Here is a 22,285-nt window from a genome sequence, read left to right on the forward strand (position 1 = left end):
TCTGAATTGCTGTTTGGTGCATATGCACAAACAACAGTCACAAGAATCACACATTTTCAATTGCATTAAAATCTGTGGATTGGGCTGGCCGCTCCATACTGCTAAACATATTGGTCTGGACCCAAGATGCCGATTGGTAACTGGTCTTTGGGCCCATTGTCTTTCAAAGTAATTTCTGACAATATGACCATGTGTTCAATGTGATCCCTGGTATGCAATAAAAAGGCAAAAATAAACACCGGTCTTTACATATGATGCACAGGCTAATACTTTTGCAGTATTTTTCTGCCCCATCCAGAGATGTTCAACCGGGTTCAAGTCTGGACTATAGTTGGGTGACTTGAGAACACTGAAAGATTTTCCCTGCAGCCATGCCCTTGACATCTTTTACGTGTGCTTAGGGACGGGTCATTGTCCAGCTGAAATATGAACGGCCGCATCAATCTGAGGTTTTTTAACTTCGTCTCCGATGGTCAGTGTCCTTCATGCGCCTTTGGGCAAACACTAGGTGGGCTGCCATGTGCCTTGGAGTGGCTTCAGTCTGGCTACGCTATCTTACACTGTCTAAGGAAGAGTGGCCTGTATGCAATGCCGTCTCAGGCCTGTGATTGGTATAGATTGCTGCACACATGGTTGTCCTTCAGGAAGGTTCTTCTCTTTCACAAACACCTGGAACTCATCACCTTCATAATAAAGAAGGCCAGTCAGCCAGGTAGGATGAATCATGTTGGCTCTGCCAATCGTGGATGATGGAGGCTCACTGGTCCCTTGAAAAGCAACAGAAATGCTTCTGTACCTTTCCCCAGATCGATGCCACCAGACAATTCCTTTGACGCCATGCAGGGTTTGTACTCTGAACACATTCTCAAATGTAGGATCTGACAAAGGTGCGTGTGTCACTCAACATCATAAATGTGGATAAAATGAAGTGCTGTGCTGTTATAACTTTCACTGTATTTATTATTATTATTATTTTTTACTCAAGCACAAGTTAGGCCTGTCTAAAGACAGAGAAAACTGAGGGGAAAACACCACGTCATTTTAAAGTCACACGCTTGAAATGATGTATCTTAGCCAATGTATCAAAGTAAGTGCTTCCAATAAAATGAATTAGTTGCACTTCAATTCGTTTGATATAGAATGTTAGTTGTTATCACACACTAACCACAAAGCATAATGGGGCGACGGGGAAAAGGGCCAAATACCGGTACCTTATCAAACTTTACAAATAAAAAAAGAAAAAAGAAAACAAATCCATTTACAAGGTTATGTTTTTATTTAGAACTTATTTTACATATGATAAACCCTCGGTCCTTGCAAAATTACATTTTCATGAATGTACAATATGATTTTCTCTGTAACCGTCTGTCTTTTTTTCCACAACCACCCTCAATAGCTCTGAATGTAAAGTTCCTCCTTTGCTCATACGCTGGAACGTTGAAAGCACTTTGTGCAACTGGCCATGCTCTCACTGGTGAGATTTACATGTTTCTTGCATCTTATAAAAATGCGACCTTATAATTACATGGGGAACTGGATGAACACCAGAGCTTGGCAATGTTCTGTACAAAGAGGAGGTTAGATGTGGGTGAGTGGCACAACAGTAACATGATGGTCTTCGTTTTGCGGCATGGTCTTAAAGGAACAGAGTATTATAATTCCAGAATACCTTGTGTGACTGATACTGCTAGGAGGGGGACAGGCTGAATTTTTTTTTTCCAAATACAAATAGGAAATGAGCAAACTTTAGGTCCGCAGTCTTAACCTTGATTTTATATTATGTGCAGTGTATGGATTTTATCTTACAAGATTCCCTGATGACCAGCGCAGACGGTAAGAGAAAACAGAAGGGAAAGAAGAAACCCATCTTATTTTACATACAGTACAAACAAACCATTAGTAGGAGATGTGGAAGCGCAGTGGCTCAAATTTTCCAGCGAGAGGAGCACTTCTGTGTCACATCAACCCTACCAGATTGGGATGAAGAGACAGACTCAGGAAGAAAGAACAGCAGAGTGTTGTGGGAGGAATATAAAAGGGCAGAGTTGATCCATCCCATCCATCTCTGCTGGAGTGTCTCCACAAGTTCATCAAGTGTTTTCAAAGTCTCCTTGGCCCCTTCAATCCTGGGTTTGAAGTGAAAGAGATTGATGGAGGTCGGACTGGCCCGCGACACTCCGCACTGGAGAACTGCTGGTTTTTACTCACTCTGTGGAGGGAAAGAAGCAGACAGAGAGTGAATACAGATACAGTATTCCAAGTCAGAATTTACCACATCCGCTTAATTACTGTCATTTTGGGGTTTCTTTCACAATTTGGCCTGTAACATATTGTTGAAAAAAAGAAGAAAAAAAAAGAAGAAGCCAGAAACAAGTCAGCTATGTGCTTCTGTAGATATGTGGTCATCAATCTTTGTCTATGTTGACAATCACTAATTGGTAATTCCGAGTATGGCTGTAAATCATTATTTAGAGGCTTGTGATTGTCGTGGATATTCATGAGAAAGTTGAAGTACACTGTAAATATGAAAATGCTTTAAAATGTAGCGGACGGTCAGTCAGGATGTGTGCAGTGTTCTGGCTAACACACTAAGGGCACCTGGACTCGGTGTAAAAATGGGTGCATATTAATTTTTGTGCTGGGGTTCAGAATGGTCATGAAAAGGATAGTTGAGGAAATTAAAATAGTTTTTGTAAGAACTTTTTTTTTTTTTTTTTAAACATGAAATGATGTTTGAAAAAAAAGTCTACATCAGTCCAACAACTGCTGTTTGTTTCTGTGTGGGACTGCAAAGGAAATAAAACAATGATTTTCATGCATTGGTGATGATGCAAGAATGGAGCATGAGCCAAACATTGTGGGCCATTTCTGGATCACTGGACATTTCCGACAACAATACATGTTTTTGATATGTTATAATGCTAGAAATACATCCAGATGTACACGGTGGGTTCTGTGGCTCTTGGCAGGTCTTGAGACTGCCTTCTAATTGCTGTTGTGTCTTGTCTCTGTTTAGAAGCTTGAGTGTGACCCAAGACTGCACAGCTTGGCAGAAGAATCCTCTTTGAAGTGGATTTCTTTTGTCTATTGGTCTTTGAATTGCAGACATTCACGGTTATAGTTTCACTTCGTAGACTAGCATACCTGATCTACCATTTACTGATCTTGCGTTGCATTAAGAACAAGTCAGAAATTGATAAGATCAGTTAAGTTGTGATTGTGAAAGATATTAAATTCATTGGAAAATTAAGTTTATTACTCAGCTGACTTATAGTAATCGAGAACTGTCAGTTCTGGTAAAATTCTTCCTAATACTTTTTGGGGGAACTGAAAACAGAAAGTGCTAACGTCACTTCTGATTAAGTATACACTTCAAATGTACGAATTACAGTGCAGTACAGACTAACAGCGTTTCACTTTTCCCACATTTTCACCCATGCTCCATCCAGTTGGCTGAGGAGCGTCGATGCACAACCATTTTTAGAGCTCTCCAGAGACTCTGTCAGATTCAAGTCTGGGTTCCGGCTGAGCCACCCAAAAGTATTCATGGTGACGGCGTTGTCAGGAAGCAATTCCCTATTGTTTTGGCTGTGTGCTGGGGGTTGTTGTCCTGTTGGAAGATAAACCTGCACCCTAGTCTAACGTCCTGACCACTTCCATCCAGAATGTCTCTGTACATTGCTGCATTCATCTTTCCCTCAAACCTGACTTGTCTCCCAGTTCCTCCTGCTGGAAAAACATCCCCACAGCTGATACTGTCACCAACATGCTTCACTATAGGGTTGGTATTGGTCAGTGCCTGGTTTCCTGCCATTTACGCCAAAGAGTTCAGTCTTTGTCTACTTTTATCAAACCAGAGAATTTACTTTCTCATTGTCTGAGAGTCCTTCAGGTGCTTTTTGGCAAGCTCTAGGCGAGCTGCTATGTGCCTTTTACTAAGGAATGGCTTCCGTCGAGCCATTCTACCTTACAGGCCTGATTGGTTTGGTGGAATGCTGCAGAGATCGTTGTCCTTCTGGAAAGTACATTTCTCAATGTACTAAATACTTTAACTTAGTTTAAAAATCAAATGGATTGTGTTAAATGGAAAAAATGCATTTATTTACCCAAATATTTCACAAATGGTAATTTTAGAGCTGTAATTTTTAAACCATGATACTGCAATATTGTTGCGCATGGTTATCATCCCATTATGATCTAATATAAAAGTCTAAGTCATGCCTACTTCAAAGTTGCAAATGTTTTTCTGTACCCCAGATTTCTGCCTTGAAACAATCTTGTCTTGGAGGTCTACAGACAATCCTCCTTTGAACTCACGCGTGGTTTGTGCTCTAACATGCACTGTCACCTGTGGTACCTGATATAGAGAGGTGTGTGTGTTTTCAAATCGTGTCTAATCAACTAAATATACCACAGGTGGACTCCAATTAAGCTGTCAAAACAAGAGTGGAAAAATTGAAGCGCTGTGAATATTTTCCAGAAGACTTAGTACTGTATCTTAAACATATTCCACCCATGCACCATTCATCCATTTTCCAAACCACTTATCCTTGACTAGGGTGAGGTGACGGTAAACGTGTTTCAATAGGACAAATACAGAAGAACGACTTTTGAATACACTGAAAGTGACGACACAACTGGAATTGCTTCGACTGGACTGACCTTATGTTAGCTTCTTGGCTTTGTTGTAAAGTGAGTCCACCACCTTGCTCATGTTCTGAATGGTCTCCAGGGCTGCCTCGTACGTCTTGTTGACCACAGGTTCATCAAAGACAATGAGCACACCTTCACCTTGGTCTAAAATACCTGTCAGCATCAATGGCAGGCCAGAAGACAGAAGCAAGGAGAGTAAAAAGAAAAACCCACTGGAGAGTGGAGATGGCCAAAGTTGGTTTGTGTACATGTCTGCATTTTGCATATTCATATCATGAACATTTCACGGCATCAATAGCTTTAGCGCAAGATAGTTATCATGTTTGATAAATTTGTGGATTTATTGTTGGGGTAATAGAAAACTGCAATATAGTAGATGCATCAAGTGATTGTACTAAAAGCAGACAATACAAAAAATATCTAAAAACATAAAACAACCATGAAGACATATACAAGCATCTCACTGGTCAGTTAAAAAAAAAAAAAAGTGCCAGACAAATAAGTATAACGTATTGGAAATGTTATTAAACTATGTAAGAAAAAGTATAAGAATGCCCCAAAGTACTGTAGTTGAGAATCTGCCATTTTATTAAAGGCAGCCTCAGTTACATACCGTGAAACTTTTTGTCCAGAATCATCTGCGATAATTTCCTCTCGACATCATCCTGAAAGACAAGACACATTAGGATTCTGCACATTTCACTGTACACACACAGAAAATTGGGGATTCTACATAAAATCAACTTGTGAGCACACAATTCAACAGCAACACTTACCTTAGACAGTTTAATGATGGCGGAAATGTGTGCCATCTAGTTGAGAAAAGACCAATAGTACATGAGTACATGCTAATTTTTGCTCATTCTATTGACAAAATGCTAAATGACACAACCAATTCTACAAATGCATAAAGTCTATCATTTAAAGAAATAGGTACTAGTATATTGTGTACATGAAGTAGAAAGAGGTGGCATCAGAATTACTGCAGCACTTACTTGGACCCTGGAGAAAGGCTCAATAACCCTGATGAGGTTCTGCTCGAGCAGGTTGTCGTAGAGCTTGCTCAGATGTGTTCGGATGATGGGATCGTCCCTCAGTTCTGCTTTATACTCTGTCAGTGCCTTTGGAAGGAAGACGATTGCATATTACACACATATTATTCCCTATCCTGCTTGAGCAAGACACCAGTTTGTGCACTTGAGGCTACTATATATACACAAACCTTTTCAAAATCAGCAAGTGATCGATTCTTGCTGGCCTGTGCAACACATTTCAGAGAATCCGTCTGAAGAAAAAGAGACAGTGGATGAAAATACTATTTATTTAGGGTCGGCCAGGCTAGAATGACCTTAAAATATTATGTATGGCCTTAAAATGAAATCTCAGATTTTTTATTTTAAACCCCACCGCCGTTTATCGAAAAAGCAAATGACAATTCTGTTACTCAAGACAATTTTGACTCTCAATTGTTTCCCGTCTGGTTAGTGCAAGTAGCACACGTCAACAAGCCTTCAAACTACAGAAGCCCCAAAAAGAAAAATATTTGAACAAATTAACCCGCCCTGACAAATACTCAATTGTTACAATTGTAGCACTTATGAAACAAGAGCCTATATGTTTGGTCACAGACAGTCACAAAATATTAGCGGCTGCCGGTCACAAGTCAAAACAGATCATTTCCTATTCTTAAGAAGACATGGTCATTCACATTTTTATATATATATATATATATATATATATATATATATATATATATATATATATATATATATATATATATATATATATATATATATATATATATATATATATATATATATATATATATATATATATATATGCAGGAATGTATTTTGTGAAGTGTCAAAGTCGGATTTACCGGTATACAAATGAATTAAACAACAAAAAAATCAAAACACTCAACATATATAAAAAGAAAGGCCACATTTCTGGAGCAGCATTACCTACTCTGTAACAGCTTTTTTTTTTTTTTTTTTTAGGTATCGAGGTAATATTATTACCTATTGTATTGGTATTATTGTTGTAGCAGTAATGTTGAAGAATCATAATAAGCTGATTTTCCACCAACAAGCCCAGGATCTTTGAGTTCTGGGTAAAGGGAGTTGTTGGTTATAAAAGTTCAGCAGGAAATGTATCAATATTGTGTTTCCACAGAATCTTTGAGTTCTCGGTAATTGATTCAAAGGAGTTTGATGACCTCTGAGTTTGATGAGCCCAGCTGTAAAAACACACCTCCAAATTTGTCCAACCAATCAGCCTTGGTCATTGCAGCCTGCCCACTCAAAGATCCTGCCTGGCTCAGAAAGACCCTGCTGCTGAGATAGTACTTGGATGGCCCGGAAATTGTTGTTGGTGGAAAAACGCACAAACTGAATTTACCCAAGGTAAACTGAAAAGTTCTCCAAAAGTTCCTGCGGTGGACAAGCACCTATGTTATACGAGAGGTTAAGTACAACCACAATGTTGTTAAATGCTTCTATAACAGAAAGCATCAAAACTAACCATTTTAAAGGCATCATGATCTGATACAATTGTAGTACAAAATCAGATCTAAAAAGATGACTAAAACTACCAAATGCAATGATGGTTGAACAGAAATGCCTATACAGTACAATTTAACCATCTAGCTAATCATCAAACTTAAAAATTCAAATAAAAAGTCTGAATTCTTCTGACTAATAAAGAAAGTGATACAGTACCTGTCTTCCTGTGTACCGAAGAACCAGCTTGCCACTGATGAGGGCCTGGACATCTTCAGGTCTAAAACAAAAACAATTATCCATGTGTATTATTATTATTAGATGATGAATATTACTATTAGATTATTTTCAAAGTTGGGATCTTCATGGTGGTGATGGGTTGCAAAAGCAAGGGGGTTGTTTCTTCAAGACCTACATTATTGGAGATGCAATTAGTCATGAAAATTAATCATACTAGTCATACTCACATTTAAGCAATTTTTAGTATGCCACAAAGAGTTAGTGTTTGCTGTGATGGGTCAAATGCAGAGGTCAAATTCCATGTACACGTATAATCAAGTAAAAGAAAAAAGTAGTCATCAAAAAAAGATATCACTCAAGTACAAGTAAAAAAGTATTTGCTGAAAAAAATAAGCAAGATAAAATAAGAGGATTCTTCTTCCTATTCTTAAATTTAGTTTCTTTAAACCTACAAATTCAGTTTTAATGCGCAACAAAAAAAAAAAAGAAACCATGCAAATAAATTCCCACCTTTCCAGTGTTTTCACGCATTTTAAGACCAGGGATTTTGAGACTTTTTGAAAGTCTGTTTAGAGCCACCCTCGTTCAAAATGTTCTCAAGGAACAGGTGATTGAGATCCAATCTTGTAACACTATAGTTGAAGATGTGCTACAATAAACTCTTTCTAATACACTTTGTAAACAAACAAACAAACAACTTAATGAATAAACAAATAAGTAATACAGTTCTTTCCGGTTTTCCAAAGAAAACATTTTAAAAAGGGACATATCATGGGAGAATTGACTCTTTTAATTGCTTGGGTCTCTGGAGTGCCTGAACACCCATAAATTGTAAAATTAAACACTAAACTCATAAGCCTATTCCTGAAAATGGCGAGCCGTTTCTCCAGGTATAACATAGCAACACAGTTCATTTAAATAATGCATCCTGAACACAGATTTGCTCCACTTATGACTTGGCAGATAGTCTGAGCAAAGATATGCCATTGTTAAGGATCAGCCAGACTACAGGAAAGCATTATCATGTCAAAGCCAAAAGGCTATCAGAACGGCAATGATAGCGAGATTAGCATTACTAAACAGCGTTATTACAATTAAATGCTGATAACTGGCAAATCATTTGAGGTTCAGCAAGGCAAGGGGGGTTTTATGTTTTGCCGTGAGTCCGCTGCATGTGCCACATGCACAGATCCGTACATTAATTAACGCTCGCATGAAGTAACGTAGTAGATGAAGTGCTGCATCCACAAGTGAATTGGTTCATTGTAATTATGGGTGCACACTTTTGTCCCCACACACTCGCCCTCGATGCCCCATGTTGGTTGTTATGGTAACCAAAGTCATATTCAGCAGATACAAGCATACAGTTCCATAAGACACTTAATCGCATGAGCCAATATCACAATATCGATGTTTTTTTTCATATATTGTGCAGCTCTGTTAGTATTACAACACTTACGCATTGAGCATGATTTTGCACAGCAGCATATATTTGAGTCCTGTGATGGCCCGAGGACTGTCAATTGAGTCGTAACCCTCAAAGGCCTCGAAGAAGTAGGAGTAAGCCGTCTTCCAGTCTTTCTCTCCCGCTGCATGAATAATCCCTGAAAACACACATACGGTAGTAAGTTCAGGTCCAAGTATGTTGGACAATTAATACAATGTTGTCATGGTTCATTTGATATATTGTTATATTTCTCCATTATTTATTGGATTCAGCACTTTCTTCATGAGCCCAGACTTGCCTTTTAAACAAATAAAACACACCTTGAATGATGTGTTTGGTATTACTCATAATGATTTTTTTTTTTTTTTTGCGCCTTACCTGATTGCATGTCTAAAGCTGCTTGTAATTTTGGTGGGCAGTAGATGGCATTGGCGGTTGTCCTGGCTGAAGTGAGGGCGGCGCGAGCCTTGGGCAGGTTACTGAGGGCGTGATACGTTTTACTCTCGAGTAGCTGCACCTCCACCAGCAGGGCTTTGTCATCCATCTTCTTCAGCTCCTGCAGTAACTGCGAGCCTGGAGGTGGAAAGAAACGTAGTTGCTACAAAAGATATTCAACTTAAACATGACATACAGTCTCCTCTAGAAGTAGTGGAACGGCAATGTCAATTCCTTTGTTTTTGTAGTATGCTCACGGAAGACATCTGGGTTTCCGATTAAAAGAGGAATATGAGACAAAAGCTCACAATTGTAGCTTTTATTTCACGGTACTTTCCTCTAGATGTGTTAAACAACTCAGGAGTCCTGACTCAGGACTGAGCACTTTTTTTTGTTTGAAGCCACCCACTATTCAAGTGAGCAAAACTATTGGAACAGACAATATTAACTTAAAGTTGGAGTTTAAAATGCTAAGTGATGAAGATTTTTCTAAATCATGCATGCTCCTCCAATGCCCAAATAAGTACAAATATCCTGACTTTTTAATTGTGGTTATCAGCTTGTCTTTTCTCTTCAGTGTGGAGCGTTCTCCCTGGGAGGGGTGGAGTGGTGGAGGGTGACGCTCATCCCGCAGATGTGCTCATCCCGCAGATGTTTAATTAGCATACGACAAATGGGAAGGAAAATGAAAAAAGAAGAAAAAAAAAAAGAAAGTTCTTATTTGTTTCATGTAGGTTCTCCCTTCAGTCTCCTCTTCGGGAGGTAAAATGCATGCTCTATTGAATTAAGGTCCAGTGACTGAGATTGCCTGTCTCAGACTTTCCACTTTCCCCACCCTGATGAAGTCCTTTGCTGTGTTGGCAATGGCAGCGTGTTTTGGGTCAATGTCCTGTTGCATAATGACGCTTGTCCCGTTAAGTTTGAATGCATTTTTCTCTCACTTGCCATTAAAATGGTGTTGTAGACTTCAGAATTCATTCTGCTGCTCTCATCATGAATGACATCATCAATAAAGACTAGTGCACCTGCTCCAGAAGCAGCCATGCAATCCCAAGCCATGACGTTACCTCCACCATACTTCACAGACGAGCTTGTATGGGTTCGATCATGAGCAGATCCTTTCTTTCTCCATTCTTTGTTCTTTCCGCCTTTCCTGAGACCAGGATTAACCTCTACCAAATGGTTTCTTTTCTTTCATATTCATCTTTTGATCGGAAACTCAAATGACTTCAGTATACACCAAAAACAAAGGAATTGCCTTGTTTTACTGTTTTACTGAATGAAATTGTGCAACATGAAACAGGGAAATAATACGCTTTTTTTTTCCAATAAAGTAAGAAAGAATCAACAAAAACGTGAGTTAATATAGTAAACATAACACCCACTCTCCCCAACCCACCCCCTCAATAGAACCAGCTATTGAACATTTTGTCAGTCGTTTTGTAGATGATGGAGGGGCGACCAAATTTTGTTAAACTGTGGCTCACAGTTTCTCAGTACTGTAAATCTTATCTTTTCAAAATGGAGAGTGCTAAACATTTCACTGAGCCATCGTTTAAAGCTAGGGACCTCCTTCCAGAATAACAAAATAAGTTTCTTGTCTGTTACCATGCCATAGGAGATAAGTTGTCTACGTGCAGACGTTAAAATGTATATAGAGTCTGAATAGTTGAATATTATCGAGATATGGTCAGGTTCCAGCTGAATGTCAAGAACATCGGAAAAAAAAAAAGTCTGGAAGATGCGCCTCCAGAATGACTATCTTGGAACAGAGAGCGAAGCTATGGAGGAGACTTGCCTCTGTGCCTGGTTACACTTATCACATTGTTCTGATAGATCTGGAAATATCTTATGGAGTTTCTATTTTGAATAATGGAGCCTGTGAACAACACGATATTGAATGAGGCAATGCCTCAAATTAATAGAGCAGGCATTAATTTCCTTCAGGCTCTTGTGTCAAATCATATCTGAAATGTGCACATCCACTTCAGATTTCCACACAGATTTAATGACCATCATTGAAAGAGAATTAATAGCCAACAGGAAGTCATAATGTGACAGCTTTCTAGTATGATACTACTTTTGATAATAAACATACAAACAGGTAGAGACAGTAGATTGCAGTGCACCGCAAAAAGACACAGCAATTGGATACTCACCAAGTTTTAGTGCTTCCGGATAACACTTGGTGTCGAAATAGAGGGAGATCAGCCGAGCCTAAGTACAAAAAAGAATAATGGTCTCAAAGCTGAAATGTAGTGCTCATGATGAAAATACAGACTACATTCCATGCACAGCCACATTCTACACACATCATCAGTGTCTGACTGTCTGTACCTAACAGACGCACATAATCAAATCATCCACAAAAAAACGGTCAACAGGCTACTACAAGCTGTGCTGATTTATACACTTTTTGTATTATAGAATATTAAATTGGAAAGTGTGGAGATAGAGTGTCATCCAATGCATGCATGCAGTCAATGAATGGCCCAAGGGCCTCTCAAATATCCTTACTCCTTTAGATCTTGACTGACCTCTCTCCTTGTTATAATATAGCTAGAGCATTGGGCAATCCGTTTTTTTTCTTGATAATCAAGCGATGTTTGTGATTCAATTAAAAAAAAAAAAAAAAAAGGAAAAAAAAGAAGAAAATACTGGTACGATACATGGTGCTACAGAACGTTGCTTAACGATTATTTAGTACTTTCATTGCAGAGTTACAGTATGTGTGGGAATGTCAATCGCCTGGCGTGCCCATGTTGAGTTGCAGGCTGAACTCTTTTTCAGGACTGTCTAGTTCAGCCACCTCTGTCTTCATTTTAAATCCATCTGGTTTTTGCTGCATTTTTAAAAAATATTACAGTAAATATGTTAAACTGACAGAACTGTCCTTTTCCTGATCAAGTAATGTAAGGTTTTAGTTAGAAAATATTTGTTTTGTTTTTTTCTGTCTCAGCATAATAGTGACAGGGAGAATTGATATGTGACACAATTTAACCTCAAAGCACAAGTGTTAATTAGAGCAGTGCACAGCCTATTATTATTATTATTAGCCATCCATCCATCCATTTTCTTGACCACTTATTCCTCACAAGGGTCGCGGGGGGTGCTGGCGCCTATCTCAGCTGGCTCTGGGCAGTAGGCGGGGGACACCCTGGACTGGTTGCCAACCAATCGCAGGGCACACATAGACGAACAACCATCCACACTCACACGCACACCTAGGGACAATTCGGAGCGCCCAATTAACCTGCCATGCATGTCTTTGGAATGTGGGAGGAGACCGGAGTACCCGGAGAAGACCCACGCGGGCACGGGGAGAACATGCAAACTCCACCCAGGAAGGTCCGAGCCTGGACTCGAACCGGAGACCTCAGAACTGGGAAGCGGACGTGCTAACCACTCGACTACCGTGCCGCCCTATTATTATTATTATTATTATTATTATTATTATTATTATTATTATGTTATTTCTCACCTCTAGAGCCTGTCTGAGGAAGGTCCTCTTCTCAGCTTTGGCCCATTCTATGCACTCCAGGCAGAGCTCTACTTCCTGACCAGTGGCGGCCTCCATGTCCAGAAACAGATCCAGCAGGGAGCGGACCAGTCGGGCTGCTTTGGCCTTTGAGATGGAGTTGAGGAACGGCCGCACATATGTCAAAAGACCACCAAGTTCTAAAGGCAGAGAGAAAACTATCAGTACAGGTGAAATAATGTGGTGTACAAACAAACAATAAAAACTGTCGTATTTTGAAGTAAGAATTTAAAGCAGGTCTTGGTCTATTAAGAAGCATTTTTGTGTTTACCTTCAGCCTGTCCCGTCTTGGCCAGCAGTCCGCCCAGCTCCAGGATGCTCTGCTCTTTAACGCGCACAGCCTCCTCATCACTCTCCCGAATGTCTCGCTTTACTGCAAAACACACACACAAATACGGTCAGGTCTCTGACCCCATCTAGACTTACCTCATTCAAATTGATATGAATGCGTTGGATTTGAACATTGGTATCTACTTTTAAGATATACAAACTGCACGATTATGACGAAGCCTAATAAAGAGCAGCATAGAGTGGAACAAAACGGGGCGCTGTAAGCGGCACTTTAACACTGCTTTCAGAATTCCGGATTCCGGAGACCGTCCACTGACTTCATGCTAACGCAAACTCCTCAACTGTCACACAAGTTCACGCACGCCGGTCGGCAAAGCTAACAGTAGCGCAAGTCATCATCTACCGGTGTGGTGCTAGCCCGCTAGCACACCGCTGCTGACTCACCGTAGGAGCACTGGCAGAGGAGATTGTCAGCTAACATAGCGTAACATTACGTGCGAACTAGCAAACAACAAAGATAATTGAAAAGCTCTCTTAGTGGTTTGCGATTGTGCAGCTATGAAGACAAACTAAAAACAGGCTTTAGCTTCCAGTGTCACGCATATTCGGGTATAGTTACCTATTGAATGTAAGATGTCGATTGAGGCGTTCCGATCTGTTCCAACAAGAGACTGTGCTCTCTGAAACTCAGCCACTGCCGCGGCTGCCATCTTTCCGTACCTGCCACACTCCCCCGCTCTGATTCCGAAGCTGCTAGTTTTCCGCTCAGGTCCTTCCTCACGCTCGATACAGGAACAATGCTGCCCCCAGCAGACCGTGCCTGGTTCTTCGTTTCGCTAAAACAATTCATGACCTCCATTGAACCCGATGTTTGGGGTTGGGGCAGGGTTAGGTCATTTTTGATTTTTCATTATAAGTTGTTTTGATTTCGTTTTAACCGTTTTTTTTTTAATTCTTTTTTTTTTTAAACGGCTAGTTCTAATTAATTTGTTTTAGCCCATGTGTTTTGTTTTTATTTCTTTTGTTCCCCCCCCCCCTCCTTTTTTTTTTTTTTTTAATGATTATTACCTGTGGATAATTCTTATTCATCTAGGTCATTTCATTCTCAGCACATTGTATTGATCCGATTTGTCCAGCGGCGATCAAATCAACACTGTGAATACTGATTATTTATTGCTCAATTTTCGTAGAGGGATTGTCAGGAACAGAATATATATTTAATATTTAGCCATCTATTCTCTATGCCACTACTGTAATGCTGTTCAGGGTGGGGTGAGAGACAGAGTACACCCTGGATTAGTCACCAGAAAGAGGTGCAACAATTAATTGACAACTAATGGATCATTAACTTGAACAGCTATTTTGATAATTGATTAATCGTTTTGAGTCATTAACTTAATTTATTGTAATGACGAAATGTAAAAAACTCTCTGCTGACCATGGCTTGTGCACCAAGATTTCCATTAGCATATCTGAACTTTAATTAGGGTTAATCAGAAACACTGTACATTAATGGCCGGTGTGTGTTGACTCCCATTTAACACGAGCATGCATGTGATTGAGTAATTCTGAATATAGTTAATTTCCTACAGTTAATTTCCACAATGTTGCATCCAGAAAAAAAACAAAAATAAGTAGAGGGTGTACCTATTTCTGCAGCCACATCATATCAATTGTTTATTTTTATTAAACTGGCATTTAAACAGGGCCATGTAAAATTTAATATCCATACATCCAGCTAGTGTTTGGAGTAGGTGGGTAGGAATTTATGGCTTTTAAGTTTAATAGCAAACCCATCAAAATAAATAAATAAATACAAAAATAAGTAACAATTTTGCTGCACAATTATATTTATTTAAAATAATCACAGTTGAAGACAGTTTTAGAAATAATGTACTACAAATTATTTAATGCTCTGTTTATTGCCTTGAAAAACAAGTTAAAACAGTCACATACATTTATATCTTTCTACCTATAGCAGAATTCCCCAATTTAAACTTCACATGAAGTGTTATAGAACATTCCATGAAACGTTTAAGAGTACAAAACTTCTGAATTAAGTATAAAAATAGCCTTTATTTTAAACAAAGATTTACATGAGTATAAACACAAATTCTTCAGTTATGATGTTCCAAGTCATAGGACGATGGAGAGGTAGTCACAAACCTGGAAGCAGAATAAACACAATGTGCTGGGAATGTGGCAGAGTATATTAGATATCTAAAAATCAAGAACAAAGTGCAGGGCAACACTTTGTCCGATGGTCTCGACCTACACTGTTTCTTGGTTACGAATGACACACAATGTAAAAAAGCTAATTGTGATGATTCCAGTGTGCATGTCAACCACAGGAGTAATGTAAAGGGTAAAGAATTGCTCCCTTGCGGATGCCGCATGCTAAAGAAGGTCGTGGTAATGCACCAGAATTATTTGCCAAGTCACCGCCAAAAGAAAGTAGAAGAGGATTCTACCTTTGGCCACAATGAACCACAAGTAAACAATTTTAAACTAAATAAACTAAAACAGTTTTTTTTCCCCCTGTAGTTAGAAGCCAAAGTTTCAAAACCAACCAGTACTTGTTTGATGCGGTCAATACTATCAGGAGTGCGCTCAGAAATACACTTTGAGTGTGCCCTGCTTCCACTCAGACAGTTTGGAAACTCAAAGAACTGTTCAAATGTGCAGTCCCGTTATCCAGGCTGCTACAAGAAAGGAGTGCTGGAATGTGTTCTAGGTGCTCCAACTGGAGATACTCCAAATATTGGTTAACGGCAGAGATGGGAAACTCCAGAAAGTCAAAACCCTGCCACAGTTTGGCTGTAGCCACAGCCCACAGGTGCTTCCACTCACCTGAGCTTGTTTACCTGCCAGTTGAGTAGAAGCACCTGTGGCTAAAACCAAACTGTGGCAGGGTTTTTACTTTCTGGACCTAAATTTCCCATCTCTGGTTACTGACCACATTGACCACTAGTCATCAGTACAGGCCCTGTTATTAAAAAAAAAACAAAAAAAAAACATATTGGTCTATCTGTAATACGTTTGACAAAGAATGTTTTGTCATACCAATATGAATTGGAATTATGACTTAACTAGATTAGTGAGGTTAGTTATAGACACTACGGTGTTCAGACCTGCCTACAAAATAGGGTTACGTTAGTAAATGGCCATCTGTACCTCAAGACATTTGGAAGTGAGTGTTGTACCTTGCAGCTTATCAGCAGGTTGGGAGAAGAGTCTGCATTTGATGTTAATGAAAAGACAGGGTTGTCAGAGCACTCTTCCATGTGCTCTGTAACTCGAGATTCCAGAAGATTCCGTAGGACATCTGGGGTGATGTTCTTCATCTAAAGCCAGTGTACAACAGAAAACAATTTCAGCAAAAGTATACCATATTTCCCTTAAAGGGACACTTTACTTATTGATCCATTTTTAGCAGCAAAAAGTTGCTACTTTTTCAATAATTAATTTGGTGACGTGATTATTTTTTTATGTACATTTAATAACTTTTAAACCATTGTTAAAATGAATCGAACGCCGGCATGTTTGTTACACGTGACTAAATAACCCGGATGTTTACGTCACTAGTGTGTAAACGCTACACTATGGAAGCACTATGCAACGCAGCCGTGCATCTAGCGTCAAACCCGGAAGGATTAAACCTTATCGCTTCGAGCCAACACGACAAAATAACACTACCGAAGGAAAGTCTGCCTTGGATGTGAAAGTTGTGGCGCCAGATGGTCTTTTCGGGCACAAAATAAACTTTGACGAACGAGTGAATCAGGCGGGGGGTGAGTGGTGCTCGTGCGGGAGCTGCAGGAATGGACAATCCGCTAATGAATGTGTGCTGTCTGGAAATGAAAGAACTCGAGGATCGGTTCCTTGCGGACAATCTCAACTGCATCCTGGAACATCAGACATTCAACATGGCAATACTAAATAGACATTCTCAGGATAGCTTTGGTTGCGATGAAAGATGTGAAGAAGAAAAGTCTTGGAGGAGCAAATATCCAACAGGTAAAGTGACACACAGTACGAGCAATGCAAAACGTGTGGAACTGACGAAATATTTCAGGAAAAAGAAAAAATAGTAAAATTAAATGTATCGTCGTTACAGCACCCAACCTCCCCTAGCTGTTTTTTTTTTCTTTTTTGCGTAGCGTCCCACTGCGGTCAGGCCAGCCGCCACTCGAAAAGACGAAGTCAAGCCAGCCGCCCCAACGATTGTTAATACTGTGCATTACGGTAACGTGCCCCTGCGTTGGCCACCTTCAAATGAATTATGAAATAAAACAGTCCGTGCAGTATAATAACCAATGCCCCCCCACCCCCGAAACATGCCTACCTTTCGCTTTAAATTTGCTTCGCTTCTCCGAGATCTTTCAGTGGCCGTAGTAAGACCTCGATTTGTGTCGGCTGTTGTGAGAGTGAAGGCTCCGTGTTGCTAGCAGTTGCGGCTCCTCCATCGGCTTGATTATTTCCCACGTCTGGTTCTTTAAAGATACTCGGTACTGCGTTGGGCTTTAGTATTAGGCGTGTGGCGTACCCCATCTCAAATTGTAACATATATTCGAAGTCCTCATGCCTGAAATGTTCGCTGCGCGCACGCCTGCTTGTCCTTCGGGAGGTTGACAGCACTTAGCAAACAAACCATTGTCTACTCAAGTAGCTTTTTTTTTTTTTTTTTTTTTTTTTTTTTTTTTTGGGGGGGGGGGGGGGGGGGGGGGGTCTCGCGGGTTTTTCCTTGCCGACGCCTTGCAAAATTTTGCAATACAGTAAGGCATAACTGACGTTTGTGTCTTCCTCGTTGTTATGTCTGCGTGAACTACTGTTCCCCAAGCGAGTATACACACTAGTGACGTCACCATTTGGGGGCGTTGCAACACGGAAGTACTTCTATGTTGAAAAAAGTTAAATAAATCAATATAGGAGTGTATTCTTCAGCTCTTATGCATGTTTCGTAGCTATACTAACTATTTACTGCCAATCAAGCCATACATGTAAAATTAAAGGAGCCTTCCTTTAAATTTACAGTCTTCCAGACACGTGCAAATATTTCTTCATTAGTCTGTTTAAGATTGCCTCAATTGTAATGCTGTAGTAAAAATAATACATATTGTTGGCCGAGGTGGAATCCTTGTACCTCCAAAATCACTTTTCAGGAGACTCCAAAAACTATCAACTTTTAACATTGCATAAGAGGGCACACCATCCTCAACACTTTAATTTGGTCCTTAATTTGTAAAAATAAATAAATAAATAACCGGTGTTATTTTTATAGATATATTAAACAATACAGATTTATTTAAAAAAATATATATATGAAATTTACCAGATTGTGACATACAATATTTTGGGCCGATGCCAGCAACATAGTAATCATCTTTAAAACAATTTACCAAACATTAAGATTTTCTATTATTAATTTTTTAATTATACAAACCGCTGTATTCATGTACAATCCACATGAGCAGGAGATGAAATGGCTGTTGATGGTCAAGTAGCTCCTAGCAAATACAGGCTTAGGTTCAGTCGTCAACAACTCACAAAGTCCTTTACATTAAACAAGCACATTCATGTTGTACAGCACTTACATGTGACACATGGGACAAATAACATGAGCCTCTTCCATCCCTTCCAAAACAGATGATATGTATTGCTGCTCAAATTGTTGGTTTCTCTCATACTCTTCAATAATACACATTTCTGCAGCACAAAGGGGAAACATAGAGTACACAATATAAATAGAAACAAATAATTTGATGTTTCCTTTCACAATCAATATTTTTTTTCTATAGGTTACTCCACTTTCTCTAACAAATACATTGAATGTTTTGTTTTTTAACAACAATTATCTTGAGAGATTATTAGGGGTGTTAAAAAAAAAATCGATTCGGCGATATATCGCGATACTACATCGCACGATTCTCGAATCGATTCAATAAAAAAATCGTGTTTTTTTTTTTTTTTTTTTTTTTTTTTTTAAGAGCTCAGAATTGTTCATTCGGTAGTCTTACCGATTCAACGTCTTATCATCATTGCCTTTTTTTTTTTTTTTTTGTGTGTGTGAATAGATTTTTAAACTTCCATTTTTAATGGAAAAATATTCAACAAAACGTCTGACTTCGGGTTAGAATTCACACCTTGAGCATGGAAGAACGTTATATGAACGGAACATTAAGCCTTAATATTTTATTTTAATGCTGTTCAAACATGAAACAGATTACAACCTCTATAAGACTGAAATTTCAGATAAATAAATCATACATTTTCATATAAATCTTACACTCTACAAGCTTACTGATTAGTATTTTCTAAATTTAAATGAAAAAAAATCGCAACAATCAACTTATAAATTCGTATCGGGATTAATCGGTATCGAATCGAATCGTGACCTGTGAATCGTGATACGAATCGAATCGTCAGGTACTAGGCAATTCACACCCCTAGAGATTATACTGTGTGAAGAGTGACTTTTCCTCCCCTCTCTGTACAAAACAAGACTGGCAATCGACAGTGGTAAATATTACATGGTAAACTTGTTAAATTTACTAATGCAAATCCCTATGTGCATGGCCAACAGGACATTTCATATTAATATTTGTAAACAATAAGCACCAAAATACTCCTAGATGACTGAAAAGTAAGTGACAACTGCAGACATGAACTGATGCAATGATAAACTTGTTTGGGGTTATGCCACAAAATAGAGACCAAAAAGTTTACTTTTTTTTTTCTATTTTTACCCCCAACCCCCACCCCCTCAAATCCTAATAAATAGTTATGGTCCAAATCCTCAGAAGTTCAGACTGTCAACAGTAAATTCTCAGATTTGAAAGCGGACTGATTATCTTCGGGCAGTGGATATTCTGCCGTTTCCGGCTACTGTCATGCTAGTGTTACTATCATGAATGGCTTTGGCTGAACAGTCGTCAGACCAAATCATGCACTGGCCGTGGTTGCTGCCTCGATTCACCCAAGCGTACATTTTGTTTTGCCACTGAAAATAGGTTGTTATCTGAGTGCATTTAGCCTAACCATAATAACCCACAGAGACAGAGCAGGGTTATCGGGCAGTAGGACATATGTTGCATCTTTTCAAATGCAACAAACGTGTCTTCTACTTCTTTTGTGGAAAAGGCAATAACTTAAATTTTTCAACACACACGAAACAAAACAGTTTGTTTACAACTCCCGGCTGGCTGCGAGAAATAGTATAAAAAAAAAAAAAAAAAAAAAAAAAAAAAGTACAGAGCGGGATTTGAACCCGTGACCCAGCACTTTCAGTAGGGGTGTGCTCAAAAAATCGATATGGCAATATATCGTTGCGGGCCTCATTACAATACACGTATCGATACACAGGCGTCAGAATCGATATTGCTTGTTAACTTTAAATAGGCAGTTAATGTTTGCCATTGCAGCTTGCATTGGACCTAAAAAATAAAAAACCAGCAGCGTCTTTGAAGTTAATTGCCTTCAATTAATGCAAAAATAGCTCACCAGTGATTGGACATTGTGTCTTGCTAAGAAAAATTAAAGCAGAAGAAGAATATCAACATTTAACTACTTATAAACTTAACATGGCACGTGTCTCATGTGAGATACATATGTATCGCAATACGTATCGTATCGTCGCCCCTGTATCGTGATACGTATCGTATCGTGTGGTTGGCGGCAATCCCCAGCCCTAACTTTCAGGGCAACCACTATAACCACTACACCTTAAGATGGTACACATTCACTGGCACAGAATTTGTACTTGTAGTTGTCGCGCGATTCACGGCAAAATAGCACTACGTGCCGAGATGCTGGCCACTGCAAAATAACCTCTTTGTTACCTTAGTGTTGAATCAAAATAAAACATTTAAACATCTGCATTTACTTAGGAAAACAGTAATCAACATTTTTGCCTATTTTCTGATATATGGACTGAATCTTAATTAATCTGCACGTTTTCACACTGTCAATTTGAAATTATGCCCAACAACAACACATTACCATGAGACAGGAGCTCCTGCTGGATTTCCTCTAAGACTGCCAGTTCATCATAGTCTTCCATAACGTTGTTTATCTGTTTAGAAAGACGTCACGGTTTAATTATGTAGTGCAATTTTGGTGTTATGATCGTTATTTGCAAGTGGGACAAGAATCGAACAAGGACCGTGTACCTCTGCAATGCCCTCTGGACCCCATAAGGACGGCAATCTCCTGTCTTCTGACTGCAGCGCGGTCCACTCCGCCTCCATGACTTCCTGCACAATAAAGGAGGCGGTGGGTCCGCCACACTTGGGACTCTCACCCATCTTGCGATATCGGTCAAGTAACCTCGACCGGCTACCCTTGAGCCTCTCGACACATCTCTGTTGAAAATAGAGAGTGAACGTTGATGAACACAATTTGTTTGTAGTGTAACTTTTCGCATGCGAAGAATAATAGCGAGTTAATACACTACACCTTGCGATATGTTTCTTTCCATGGCGGAGTCGTTCCTTTATAAATCGAGCGATGTCGCTGCAAAGACTCCATTTCATAAGCACAACTGCAAGACAGCTTGACCATAAATAGCTCGCCACTAAAGCAAGACACCCGCAAAAACAAACCAGAACCGGATTTTATCCTGTAGCGTCAACCGGAAGTGAATGTGATCTGCCACGCATTGCATTGTGGGACATGACGTTTATTACCAGACAAGCAACGCAAGCGTTGTTTATAATCCCTGAAAAGAAAGTGAGGTGATCAAATTACGTGGATAAAAAAAAAAAAAAAAAAAAAAAAAATAAGTACCTTGAAAAGTAATTTTAATAGTTTGATCAGTTTGTTAAATTGTCTGAATAGTGTTACTGCTGTGAGAAAATACGTATTTTTGCAGATTAAATTCATAAGAGTAGAGGAAAAACATTTAACTATACGATACGGTCACGTTGAAGATCATTTCAAGCTATGACGTCAGGAAGACGTTATGTAATGTAATATAATGTAATGTAATCGCGTGTGAGTGGGTATAAAAAAAATAATTAAAAAAATAATGTAATGTAATGTTTTTTTGTTTGTTTGTTAGGTTGTTTTTTGTGTATTTTTTTATTTTTTATTTTTGGTGCTGGGCCATTTTGATTGATTGGTGCCTTGTAAGCCCATGCGGGCTGGGTATAATGTTATGCATGACACAATAATAAACATATC

At 39.1% G+C, this 22,285-nt stretch overlaps 2 protein-coding genes across 2 annotated transcripts; both read right to left on the reverse strand.

The window, feature by feature from the left end:
* Positions 1 to 1,253: 1,253 nt before the first annotated feature.
* On the reverse strand, positions 1,254 to 13,921 carry LOC144027484 (26S proteasome non-ATPase regulatory subunit 11-like). Its single transcript, XM_077535044.1, has 13 exons — positions 13,725 to 13,921; positions 13,086 to 13,187; positions 12,758 to 12,954; positions 11,436 to 11,493; positions 9,220 to 9,414; positions 8,854 to 8,998; positions 7,374 to 7,434; positions 5,876 to 5,938; positions 5,649 to 5,774; positions 5,430 to 5,465; positions 5,267 to 5,318; positions 4,663 to 4,806; positions 1,254 to 2,209 (listed from the first exon to the last, which is right to left on the reverse strand). Exons 1-12 carry the CDS (start codon positions 13,813 to 13,815, stop codon positions 4,664 to 4,666), a joined length of 1,269 nt encoding a protein of 422 aa, XP_077391170.1. The 5' UTR covers positions 13,816 to 13,921; the 3' UTR covers positions 1,254 to 2,209; position 4,663.
* A 1,087-nt stretch (positions 13,922 to 15,008) lies between these two features.
* On the reverse strand, positions 15,009 to 21,736 carry rpain (RPA interacting protein). The gene is made up of 7 exons (XM_077535060.1): positions 21,560 to 21,736; positions 21,274 to 21,465; positions 21,104 to 21,176; positions 18,700 to 18,811; positions 18,549 to 18,612; positions 16,309 to 16,449; positions 15,009 to 15,271 (listed from the first exon to the last, which is right to left on the reverse strand). The coding sequence occupies exons 1-7, from the start codon at positions 21,662 to 21,664 to the stop codon at positions 15,242 to 15,244; spliced, it is 717 nt and encodes a 238-aa protein (XP_077391186.1). The 5' UTR covers positions 21,665 to 21,736; the 3' UTR covers positions 15,009 to 15,241.
* Between the last annotated feature and the right edge of the window lie 549 nt (positions 21,737 to 22,285).

The sequence above is a fragment of the Festucalex cinctus genome, chromosome 1 (assembly GCF_051991245.1).
Source record: "Festucalex cinctus isolate MCC-2025b chromosome 1, RoL_Fcin_1.0, whole genome shotgun sequence".
In the NCBI taxonomy this organism is placed as follows: Eukaryota; Metazoa; Chordata; class Actinopteri; order Syngnathiformes; family Syngnathidae; genus Festucalex; species Festucalex cinctus.

Excerpts from the sequence above, each read along its gene's own strand:
- LOC144027484 (XM_077535044.1), bottom strand. The coding sequence starts at position 13,815 with ATGGCAGCCGCGGCAGTGGCTGAGTTTCAGAGAGCACAGTCTCTTGTT. Across the intron at positions 11,494-12,757 it reads TCCTCAGACAGGCTCTAGAG|GCTCGGCTGATCTCCCTCTA; the intron begins GTGAGAAATAAC and ends TTTTGTACTTAG. Across the intron at positions 9,415-11,435 it reads TCCGGAAGCACTAAAACTTG|GCTCGCAGTTACTGCAGGAG; the intron begins GTGAGTATCCAA and ends TTCCACCTCCAG.
- rpain (XM_077535060.1), bottom strand. The coding sequence starts at position 21,664 with ATGGTCAAGCTGTCTTGCAGTTGTGCTTATGAAATGGAGTCTTTGCAG. Across the intron at positions 21,466-21,559 it reads GGAAAGAAACATATCGCAAG|AGATGTGTCGAGAGGCTCAA; the intron begins GTGTAGTGTATT and ends TATTTTCAACAG. Across the intron at positions 21,177-21,273 it reads GTCCAGAGGGCATTGCAGAG|ATAAACAACGTTATGGAAGA; the intron begins GTACACGGTCCT and ends CTTTCTAAACAG.